The sequence below is a fragment of the Lipotes vexillifer genome, unplaced genomic scaffold, assembly GCF_000442215.2.
Source record: "Lipotes vexillifer unplaced genomic scaffold, Lipotes_vexillifer_v1.1 scaffold459, whole genome shotgun sequence".
Classification (NCBI taxonomy): Eukaryota; Metazoa; Chordata; class Mammalia; order Artiodactyla; family Lipotidae; genus Lipotes; species Lipotes vexillifer.
The window spans coordinates 715,026-727,176 of record NW_006769874.1 but is presented as its reverse complement, the minus strand read 5'-3'; the positions used below and the strand labels follow the sequence as shown (position 1 = coordinate 727,176).

General features: G+C 52.5%; 1 protein-coding gene across 3 annotated transcripts in view; it reads left to right on the top strand.

The window, feature by feature from the left end:
- Positions 1-11,578, top strand: part of RPS6KA2 (ribosomal protein S6 kinase A2) — a 369,352-nt gene extending 357,774 nt beyond the window's left edge. For 2 of the 3 annotated variants that reach the window (XM_007445912.1, XM_007445913.1), the window contains 5 exons: positions 1,441-1,602; positions 4,469-4,545; positions 5,791-5,908; positions 10,620-10,757; positions 11,436-11,578. In XM_007445912.1, the coding sequence (XP_007445974.1) occupies positions 1,441-1,602; positions 4,469-4,545; positions 5,791-5,908; positions 10,620-10,757; positions 11,436-11,561 (621 nt within the window). In that variant the 3' untranslated portion in view covers positions 11,562-11,578. The remainder of the gene's footprint in view (positions 1-1,440; positions 1,603-4,468; positions 4,546-5,790; positions 5,909-10,619; positions 10,758-11,435) is intronic. The other variant, XM_007445911.1, reaches the window with a different exon arrangement.
- Positions 11,579-12,151: the final 573 nt, after the last annotated feature.

The following is a 12,151-nucleotide window of genomic DNA, read 5'->3' as shown; positions in this document are numbered from 1 at the left end:
CGGGACCCGGGGCACTCAGAGGCCACGGGCTCAAGAGCTGGGAACTCAGGTGTCCTCGTCTTCCTTGTGAATCACAACCGTCCCTCTTGGGTCTAAATGATTTTAGACACACACGCTGTGTGTCCAGGAGCTAGGTCAAGAAATTAAATTTACCGAGACCGGGTATAGCAGAAAAGTAGTTTGGGCTTGATAAAGGGAAGTTTGGAATGTTCATCAATTGCCCTATTTAGAATTGAATTCCTCCACCAATGCCAAGGAATATGGTGGTAAAATGACAGCGACCGCTGAGGGTTCCAGGTGCTGCTCTAAGCTCTTCGTCTGGGCAGTTCTAGACTCTGGATCACACCCATTTCACAGATGAGGAGACCAGAGCGCAGAAGGGTTGAGTATCGTGCCCAAAGCTGCACACAGAGCCGGGTTCTAACCCAGCACCATGCGTCTAGACCCCTTGCCCTCAGCCCTGGACCCCCATCTCCTCAGCACCTCCCAGGAAGCAGCAATGCTTCCCTGGCCAGCCGTGCACGTGTGGCTGTCAGCTTTTAAAATGCAGCCCCGTCTGACCAGGACATTCCTCCAGGGCCGCACGATGGTCATTTCCCAGGACGGTCAGACGCAGAAGCAGCCCTGCAGATGATGGTTTTGCAGATTGGCTTCTGTTGCACGAGGTGGGGCAATAGACCGGGAACCGAAGTCTTTTGTTTCCCGGCCATTGGAGCCCCTGTAAGCCGGCTGCCGGCCGTGGCCCTTTAATCTCCCTTCTCTGTCCTCTCCCTGGGTATTAGCAGGACAATGAGACACGTGGGCCCCAAGCCACATGCAGGCACACCACATGTTCTTACAATTGGCCTCTGTCCCCTTCAAAAGAAACCGCTTTGTGCCCTAAATAGCTAAATAGCCGCTGTGCTTTGAGGCACCGCTGGCCCCGTCCTTGGTGCTCAGAGCGCTCTGTGGCTCACTCCGCACAGATGCGGCTCTCGGATTTCTGTCCACTGGCCATGTGCACATGACAGAGGCTCCTTGTCTGCATCACCCGCTGGGGTGCCCGACACCTGCCCGCTGGAACGTGGCATCACACAGCAGATGTTTATCTTTAGAAATCTTCCATCCGTGTTACTGAGCTCACCACCAGTGCCTCTCTGTGTGATGGCCCCAGCGGGCCTCCCTGATCTTGGACACATGCTTACTTATCTATTCATCCAAATACTCACTTACCAGCCGAGGGGCTTAGGTGGGGTCCTCGATTTTTGAGTGTCAGTGTGAGAGAAAGAGAGGGGGGAGGACCTACAGAGATCAGAGCATCCCAGCCGATTGCTTCCTGCCTCAGGACCTGCCCAGAATAAACGACTCCAAATAAGCCCTTATCTCCTGAGTGCATCCCCGCTTCTCTCTCCTGCTCCAGCCTGGGCCCCAGCTCAGGCGTAATTCCTCCTGCCTTTCTAGGTCGTTCATCGAGACCTGAAGCCGAGCAATATTCTGTATATGGACGAGTCTGGAAACCCCGAATCCATCCGAATCTGTGATTTCGGGTTTGCCAAGCAGCTGCGAGCCGAGAATGGGCTGCTGATGACCCCCTGCTACACAGCCAACTTCGTTGCCCCGGAGGTGAGAGGACCACTGAGCCAGCGGGAAGACGGCCCTTTCCTACTTTCGGAGTCACTGCGCGGTTCGGTGTATTGGCATCAGCAGTAATTCCAGAGGCAGAAATGAGAAGCTTCGGTCTCTTTGTGCTCAAACACAGTTATTTTACCATTTTATTTCCTATTCGTAAAATCTGTAACGGTGAGGGTTGCATGTGGAATTGTCATTGTGCTCTAGACGATTTCGATCAAATCTGCCTGTCTGTTAGGAGTTACGGTGAGAACTAATGCGTCGATCTCTCCTACAACCGGGAAGGGAGCCAGTGGGTCACCTGGGATCAGAAATCTACCCAGCAGCTGCACCAGGAGAGAGTGCACATGCGTGGACTTACTTGGTGCCAGAGTTCTCGGTCCAGATTGTTTCCCAAAGCTCCAGGAGCGAGTCAGGTGCCATGGGACTGAACGCTGGGATTCCGCCGAGATTTGCGGATGAGAACGCGCGTGAATCCTGCAGGCTCTCCCTCCCGCCCCCTCTTCTCAGGGCACCAGAGGCCTCGGCAGCACATCTCGTGTGTGCTGTGCCCTTTTCAGGCTCCTGGGGATCATTTCCGGTAGGTCCTGAAGTCACTGGTGTGTCTGTGACAAATCCAGTTTCTTGCTTTTTAGAAAATTAACCAAACCCGAGATGCTGGTGAGAGCAGAGCTGGAAACAGAAGAGGCTGACGTTGCTGATGGGGGCGGTAGGGGGGTGGGGAGGTCAGGAATGAAAACAGACGTTAGGTTCTGCGTGGATCCCTCTGGTGGTTGGTGAAGCTGCTCCAGGGTGGCCCTGGTGGGTGCAGTGACAAGTACAGAAAGTCCTAAGAGAGAGGCATGCTTGCCCCTAGTGGCCAGTCTGTGAGCTGGGAGGTGACCCAGGTGGGGTCCACAAGGTGACCACGGCCAGTGGTCCACGAGGAAGATGTCCACGTACCTGCCAGGATACGGATGGATATGCAGCTGGGGCCATCGTTAGGCTGTCCAGATGCTACCTGTAGCCCCTTTAAGAATAATCTGGTTCTATTTGAGCAATATTATTGCCTTATTTGATCGCTACTAATGTTAATAGTATTGGTTTTAGTGATTAGAGACTACCTTACGTTGGTATATTACTTTACCATTTACTGAGCACTTTTACCAGTATGTTTTGCTTTTATCCTCCTATGCCACATGGAGTGGGCAGGGTAGATACTGTTAGCCACAAACACCTCACAGATTCACAGAAAAACAGACCCCATGTGTTGAAGGGACTTTGAAGATCACTCAGCTAGTGAACACGGGCAAAGGGCTTGAACACCGAACGCTTGGTGTGTTCACACGCCTCGGTGACCTGCCATGCAGCAGGCACCACGCCCGAGGTGCAAAGATCCCGGCCCCAGTGTCTAAGGAAATTGAACACGGCTCTCCTGACTTCACATTCAATGTCAATCCAGTAACCTGCAGTCGCCCGGAGTGCTCGTGCTGCTTTCTTTTTTTTTTTTTTATTAATTAATTTATTTATTTTTGGCTGTGTTGGGTCTTCGTTTATGTGCGAGGGCTTTCTCCAGTTGCAGCAAGTGGGGGCCACTCTTCATCGCGGTGCGCAGACCTCTCACTGTCGCGGCCTCTCTTGTTGCGGAGCACAAGCTCCAGATGCGCAGGCTCAGTAGCTGTGGCTCACGGGCCCAGCCGCTCCGCGGTATGTGGGATCTTCCCAGACCAGGGCTCGAGCCCGTGTCCCCTGCATCGGCAGGCGGACTCTCAACCACTGCGCCACCAGGGAAGCCCTCGTGCTGCTTTCTTTATTGTTATTCAACTGTAAACGTATCAGAGGATTGCCCTCCCCTGAAGTGTGTAACCCCCCGGGACACGAACACTCTCCCGTGTTAACTAGTCCTCAGAAACTCAAACACAGAACTACCAGGTGACCAAGCAACTCCGCCTCTGGGTACAAACCCAGAAGAGTTGAAAGCAGAGGCAAGAACAGATATCTGTTCACCCGTGTTCGCAGCAGCAAAAAGGTGGAAACAACCCAAGTGTCCATCGATGGATGGACGGTACAGTGGAATATTAGCCTTCAGAAAGAGGGAAATCCTGTCCTACACCACACCATGGATGAACCTTGAGGACACTGTGTTGAGTGTGATACGCCAGGAAGAAAAGGACAATTATGTGATTCCTCTTACATGAGGGACCTAGAGTTGGCAAATTCATAGAGACAGAAAGTTAAATGGTAGTTCCCAGGGGCTGGGGGGAGGGGAGGGGGAGTTGTTGTTTCATGGGGACAGAGCTTCAGTTTTGCAAAAGGAAAGGAGTTGTGGGGATGGGTGATGCTGACAGCTGCCCAGCAGCGTGAATGTACCTAGTATCACTCAACCGTATGCCTAAAAACGGCAAAGATGGGAAATGTTATGCTAAGTATATTTTACCAGAGTAAAAAAAATTCTTCTGTTTTGTTTTGGGTTTTGTTTTGTTTGGTTTTGGTTTCTGCCACACTGCACGGCTTGCAGTATCTCAGTTCCCCGACCAAGGACTGAACCTGGGCCACCGCAGTGAAAGCCCGGAATCCTAACCACTAGGCCACCAGGGAACTCCCAAAATTCTTCTGCCTTAAAAATTAACTGTTTCCTTTTCAGTCTGTCGTGTATCTGGCAAGAGCCAGGGCTCCCGGTGTGCGCGGGTCTTTGGGGAATCCTACTGCACGGAATTAGGGTTGGCTTTGCGGCGATAAGCGACAGTACCACTGAAGTCGCCCCGCATCCCCAGCCATCCCCCCGACCCCCGCCGGGGTTATGGACCCATCACAGCAACGTGCTGTGACCTTGAATTTCCCCTGCCAAGTGCTTATCCGTCGTCTGCTTTTCCCCTGGCAGGTCCTGAAGCGGCAAGGCTATGACGCGGCTTGTGACATCTGGAGTCTGGGGATCCTGCTGTACACCATGCTGGCGGGGTAACGCAAACCCTCACGTGGGTGTCGGCGCTCAGGGCACCCCTGCCAAGGCTGCTGGCCCTTGTGGGCCTGTCCCTGTGCACGGTGTGGGCCCATACCTACAGACCTTGAGTTCAGTCTCCCGAGGCCCCTGCAGGACAACCCGAGAGCAAGGGCAGAAAGTCATGCCTTGCCGTTCAAGTGTGTCTCTGGAATTAGGGAACTGGGGCTCCACAGCCCAGCTCAGCTCATCAACAAAAACCCAAGCCTCTGACCGCGGGTCCACGTTCTCGCCTCTGCACCACGCATCCTCTGCACAGAGGTCACAGCATCTTTCCTTACAGACATCTTCTCGAGCCAGGAAGCAGCAACGTCTCGAAGAGGCAGGCAGCCCAGGCTCCGGGTCATAGATTCACCCTCACTAGCTCTGCTCCCGGGTGAATCACAAGAGTGACTGAGAATGGCCTGCTTTTTGCGTGGCCCTCAGTGAGGTATTTCCTAGTCAATCAGTGACTAGTGTCGCAGTGGAGGGGGGAGCCCCAGTGAGCCTGGGGCCGTGCCCTGAGGGCTGCAATAGCAAAGGAGTTTCCTGCAGTTTCTTCCCAATGCCACACTTTGTGATTCTTCTGGTGCTTACTTTGCCAATACATAAACTAGGCGTACAAACCCTGCCACTAAAGGAAGTGCGTTAGGATTACATATAATTTCCTTTCTGGGGAGGCTACACTGACCCACCCTGGTTTATGTGAAGGGGTGACAATAAACATCTATCACACACTTACAGTAGGGCAAGAACCGTTTGCATTTTGTGTGTGCTTGTGCGTACCACTGCTGTAGATCCCTGCGAGTGTATTATTCTGCCCATTTTGCAATTGAGGTTCAAAAAATGCATTTGTCAGAGAAGCCAGAGTTGGTAATAGATCGACCATGGGTCTCTCAGACTTCAAATCCCAGGCTCCCATCCACTATATACCACACTGTCACCATGGAAACCGCATCACCGGGCAAACCACTGTACCACACTGTCACCAGGGAAGCCAGAAACGGTCCAGAAAGGCTCATCCTTGGGTCCACAGAACTTTCTTCACTGGCCGAGTAAGGAAAAGAGACACAGCAGTAAGAAATAAATTACACTTTACCATGAATCCTGGATTTGGGGCATGATGGGAAAGAAAAAATTATTCTTTTTACAACAAAGAGGCAAAATGAACTTTATCTTAGATTATAAAATGGAAGCTCATTACCACATATTCTCTCATCACACAGATTTACCCCTTTTGCAAACGGACCAGATGATACCCCTGAGGATATCTTGGCAAGGATTGGCAGCGGGAAGTACGCCCTTTCCGGGGGGAACTGGGATTCCATATCTGATGCGGCAAAGGTGAGTACATTGCCCAGTGCTCTTCTTAGGTATGGAGATTCTGCAGTAACCATTTTATCTCTGAGAATACTAGAGGATACTTTTCGTGTAAATAATATAGATATTTTATACTCATAGATTTTTTTAAGACACACAGCTAAAAGAAAATTTTTGTAAAAATATTTCATAGCACTTTTCACATTTTCTACAGTCTTGGTGTATTAGGGTTCTCCAGAGATACAGAACCAGTAGGATGTGTATGTATAGAGACAGAGACAGAGAGAGATTAAGACAGAAGATGAGCGATTTATTTTTATGGAATTGTGGAGGCAAGTCCAAAATCTATAGGGCAGGCCAGAAGCCTGGAGACTCAGGGAAGAGTAGATGTTGCAGCTCTAGTCCAAAGGCCATCTTCTGGCAGAATTCCTTTTTCCTTCGGGGACTAAAGTCTTTTTTCACTAAAGACCTTCAACTGATTGGATGAGGCCCACACAAATTATGGAGAAGTTGACATTTACTTGTTAATGTTGCCTTCACAGAAACATCTAGATCACTACTGGTTCTTTGTTTTTTGGGGGGACGGTTGGCCTCACCACACGGCCTGTGAGAACTTACTTCCCCAACCAGGAATCAAACCTGCACCCTCGGCAGTGAAGGGGCAGAGTCCTAACCACTGGACCACCAGGGAGTTCTCTAGACGAGTGTTTTTTGTTTTGTTTTGTTTTTCTTTTTTTTCATTGATGTATAGTTCATTATGTAGGTTTCAGGTGCACAACATAGTGATTCACAAGTTTTAAAGATTGTACTCCGTTTATAATTATTATAAAACAGACGGGTGTTTGACCAAACACTGGGTACCATGGCCTAACCAAGTTGACGGAGAAAATTAACCATCACACTTTTAGGGATGTTGCAAAATGATAGCCCTGAGTGTTCACAGACTGATCAAGTAAAGCTCTGGTACAGGGGTGTATTCCTGTTATTAAAAAATACTCTGAATTGGGGCTTCTCTGCAGCTGCACCATGTGTGACCAGCCCTGTTTCTCTGTCCATCAGACTTGGAGTTCCTCTCTAATCAAATAGTAAATTATAGTCCAACCACAGTAAGAAACAGCATCAACAGTCTATCTCCTATGTTTCTATAAAATGACCAGAGGAGGAGAAATTCTGATTCCAGCTCTGCCATTACCATCTCTCTGTGACCTCATACAGTGATGGTGGAGGTGATGGTGGAGATGATGGTGGAGGTGATGGCGGATGTGGTGGTGAAGGTCATGGTGGAGGTGATGGTGGAGGTGATGGTGGAGGAGGTGGTGGAGCAGATGGTGGAGCAGATGGTGGAGGTGATGGTGGAGCAGATGGTGGAGGTGATGGTGGAGGTGATGGTGGAGGTCATGGTGGAGGTGATGGTGGAGGTGATGGTGGAGGAGGTGGTGGAGGTGATGGTGGAGGAGGTGGTGGAGCAGATGGTGGAGCAGATGGTGGTGATGGTGGAGCAGATGGTGGAGGGGATGGTGGAGCAGATGGTGGAGGTGATGGTGGAGCAGATGGTGGAGGTGATGGTGGAGCAGATGGTGGAGGTGATGGTGGAGGTGATGGCGGATGTGGTAAAGGTCATGGTGGAGGTGATGGTGGAGGTGATGGCGGATGTGGTAAAGGTCATGGTGGAGGTGATGGTGGAGGTGATGGCGGATGTGGTAAAGGTCATGGTGGAGGTGATGGTGGAGGTGATGGTGGAGGAGATGGTGGAGGTGATGGTGGAGGTGATGGTGGAGGAGATGGTGGAGGTGATGGTGGAGGTGATGGTGGAGGAGATGGTGGAGGTGATGGTGGAGGTGATGGTGGAGGAGATGGTGGAGGTGATGGTGGAGGTGATGGTGGAGGAGATGGTGGAGGTGATGGTGGAGGTGATGGTGGAGGAGATGGTGGAGGTGATGGTGGAGGTGATGGTGGAGGTGATGGTGGAGGTGATGGTGGAGGTGATGGTGGAGGTGATGGTGGAGGTGATGGTGGAGGTGATGGTGGAGGTGATGGTGGAGGTGATGGTGGAGGTGATGGTGGAGGTGATGGTGGAGGTGATGGTGGAGGTGATGGTGGAGGTGATGGTGGATGGTGGTGGTGCTGGTGGAAGTGATGGTGGAGGTAATGGTGGAGGTGATGGTGGAGGTGATGGTGGAGGAGGTGGTGGAGGTGATGGTGGAGGAGGTGGTGGAGGTGATGGTGGAGGTCATGGTGGAGCAGATGGTGGAGGTGATGGTGGAGGTCATGGTGGAGGTGATGGTGGAGGAGGTGGTGGAGGTGATGGTGGAGGAGGTGGTGGAGGTGATGGTGGAGGTGATGGTGGAGCAGATGGTGGAGGTGATGGTGGAGGAGGTGGTGGAGCAGATGGTGGAGGAGGTGGTGGAGCAGATGGTGGAGGTGATGATGGAGGTGATGGCGGATGTGGTGGTGAAGGTCATGGTGGAGGTGATGGTGGAGGTCATGGTGGAGGTGATGGTGGAGGAGGTGGTGGAGGTGATGGTGGAGCAGATGGTGGAGGTGATGGTGGAGGAGGTGGTGGAGCAGATGGTGGAGGAGGTGGTGGAGGTGATGGTGGAGGTCATGGTGGAGGTCATGGTGGAGGAGGTGGTGGAGGTGATGGTGGAGGTGATGATGGAGGTGATGGCGGATGTGGTGGTGAAGGTCATGGTGGAGGTGATGGTGGAGGTGATGGTGGAGCAGATGGTGGAGGTCATGGTGGAGGTGATGGTGGAGGTAATGGCAGCTGGCATTTAGTGAGCACTTCCCCTGTGTCTCACCCTGACACCCGCATTGCTCCTTCCTTCCACTCTGTTTTGAATGGGTATGGGAATTGTCTTAGTTCCGGTTCCCACAGTAGAGCCACCGACCAGGACTTGGGTGCTGGTGGTTTCCTTGAGAGGTGATTTCAAGCAGGAGTGAAGGGCAGGGAAAAGGTGGCAGGAAAGGAGTTCGTCAGATGCGGGACACATTACCAAGGTCACAGCTGCAGGGAGAGGGCTTCGCTGCCTCCCAGGACCTTTTGCCGATTTCTCCCTGCTCCTTCCCTGCCATATCTTCCCCTTGCTTGTTCCCCTGGGCCTTTCCCCACTCTGTGCTCACCACACAACAAAACCTCCAATCCTCCGAAAACAGGCAAAGCCTACGGATTTGTATGTTTTTATAATACTTTATCCGCCTCCTGCATGCACTGTATAAAAACACACTGCTTTACTGTGAGCTTTTTTTTTTTTGGCCTCACCACGCAGCTTGCAGGATCTTAGTTCCCCAACCAGAGACTGAACCCCTGCTCTCGGCAGTGACAGTGCGGAGTCCTAACCACTGGACCGCCAGGGAATTCCCTACTGTGAGTTCTTGATCAAGTCAATAAAGGTCTCCCTGCTTTCATTTTCCACACATGGAAATGGGGAGAACAGTCCTTCCAGGAGATATTTGTTTCAAGAAGTTACCAAGATTAATGTTATCAAATATCAAAAGGCATTGTATTTCTCTGCAGAAGGACATTTTATTAGTGTATATTTCTTTGTTGCGGTTTATGATCACAGATTCTGTTGAGTGATGCAACTTCACATTAAACAGATACTCTAACTGATTTCATTTCATTTTGGAATGTGATGGGAACAGTAAAAGGAGAGGAGGCTAGCGGAAAAGCACGGATTCTCGCCGAGGCTCTTCCTTGGGCACTTGGTGAACAACTATACACATCACGTCTTCACCTACAAAACAGGGATGTAATATTCACCCTCTTTCCCCCAAGGACAGCCCTGATGACTCACAGGAGCAGGTGCCTCAAGCGTGTGAAGACAGTCTCATGAATTCCATGCAGATGCAACTCACAGTTCTAATTGTACGTGTGTGTACATGTAGGTACACACATTTGCATGTATTGCCACATGTATATCTAAAGTGGAGCTCAGTCTTTAAACCCATTGTAGGAGTTTTTGTTGCTGTTACGTTACAATCAAATAAGAAAATCAGGGCTTCCCTGGTGGCGCAGTGGTTGGGAGTCCGCCTGCCGATGCAGGGGACACGGGTTCGTGCCCCGGTCTGGGAAGATCCCACGTGCCACGGAGTGGCTGGGCCCGTGAGCCATGGCCGCTGAGCCTGTGCGTCCGAAGCCTGTGCTCCACAGCGGGAGAGGCCCCAGCAGTGAGAGGCCCGCATACCACAAAAAACAAAAAACAAAAAACGAACAAACTCAAATAAGAAAATCACCTCTATGGAACATGAGTCCCTTTGGACACAAGTAACGGCAGCAGATTGTTAATTCCACAGTTGGTGATTATTTGCAGCAAATATTTGTGGATTTGAGGATAGTAATATTTATTATATGTGATAAAATGTAACTGAGGACATTGTTATGATTGGTTTATATCTGTGGGATAGTCATTATTTCAGCTTCTCCCTTTGGAAGATTATTGTTTTTACTCAAATGATATTTCAGTAACTTACACCCGCTATTGAACGTTTCCACATTTGATTTCTCTTCAGACATAAAATCTTTAATACTGTATGAACCTGGGGTGATCCGCCAAGTTGACGACGGTTAAAACTTTAAAAAAAAATTCACATGTATATAAACCTGGGGGTAAACGTTCGGCCCCAGGCACAGAGCTTCACTGTCAGCACGGTGGTTGGGTGTCGCCGTGAGCAGGGGAGGACTTTTGCTGAAAGCCCCTGAGAAGCAGCAGCACCCACTGCCCTCCCCCCACAGGATGTCGTATCCAAGATGCTCCATGTGGATCCTCAGCAGCGCCTGACAGCAGTTCAAGTCCTCAGACACCCGTGGATTGTGAACAGAGAGTACCTGTCCCCAAACCAGCTCCGCAGACAGGACGTCCACTTGGTGAAGGTACCGACCACTGGTCCCCACGGCAGAATGGTGGGAGCGGGGACTCCGGAGAGCTGCCCCGATACCTGCATGGCTAACCCCAGGGGTCACGGGGTGCCGGAAGGGAACCCGCAACAGGCCCAGGTAGGCATCCCAGGTGTATTTACGGTTACTTGGTTCATCCCATACATGCAGTCACATGCCAGACTCTGAACAAGTGACAACTTCTGTTAACACAGAAGGGGTGGCCCCTCTTCTGGGAGGTGTGCTGTGCCCCCAGCCGTGCAGCGGCTGGGGTTCTCCTGCTGGGAGCCGCCCATTCAAGACCACCCGAGGGTTTAGAGCTGCTCCAGGAGGGGCCCAGTCACCCAGGTTGGTCCCGGATCCTCAAGATTGGCAGAGCTGGGGTGCCATTGCCAGGAGGGCACCCCAGGGACCCAGCAGCCGCAGAGCGGATCGGGGGCCGGGAGGACATCACCCCGGGGCTCCCCGGGAGCCCAGAGCGTCTACCCCCAGTCACCGCACGGTTCACAGATGGGGTCAGGGGGGCGGGTGGACACGGCAATCAGAACAACACCCTGATGTTTGAGAGCCGGTGCTCCGTGGTCCTGAAGGAAGGCCTCCCGTAGCCCAGGCTCGGCAAGGCCCAGGCCGGGTCGGGGGCCGGCACCGCGTCACCGCCGCTCCCTTGTGTTGCAGGGAGCGATGGCCGCCACCTACTTTGCTCTGAACAGAGCCCCCCAGGCCCCGCGGCTGGAGCCCGTGTTGTCCTCCAGCCTGGCCCAGCGCCGGGGCATGAAGAGACTCACGTCTACGCGGCTGTAGCCGAGCCCGGCGCCCGCTCATCCTGCACCTTCTCGGGCAGCCGGAGAGGATCCAGGCGGGTGACCTCCTGACGCCTGGCTGTGCCGACCTTGCCATCTCCGCCCCCAGCCAACCAGACGGAGTCCTTCCACCGCAGACCGTGCCGAGTGCCTGGAGGCTCCTCCAGCCCGTGGGTCTTGCACTGTCATGGCTTGTGTTTCCATGGAGACACGTGTTTTCCAGTTATAAAGTCAGTGACCTGGTCTGATTTCCAGCACACACAGCCCAGGTGTCACGGTGCGAAGGTGACAGTTAACGGCAGAGCCCTGGGGGCCCGGCTTCTGCGCCTCTGCCCTTGCCCACGGCTGAGTGGCCAGTGGGCACAGGGCACCTAGGAGCAGACGCCTGGTCCCTCCAGATGATCCAAAGAGCCCTCGTCTCATTGCCCCCCACTTGGGACTGAGGCCCCCATGTTCTCTCCCGTTGCAGATCTGATGGGGCGAGGCCACCCTGGCCCCGGGAGCAGCAACTTCCCCTCGGTGGCCACGTTTCACAAGAATCGCTCGCGTCCCCGGGAGGGAGCCAGCCCAACTTGGGCCCATGTTTTCGCG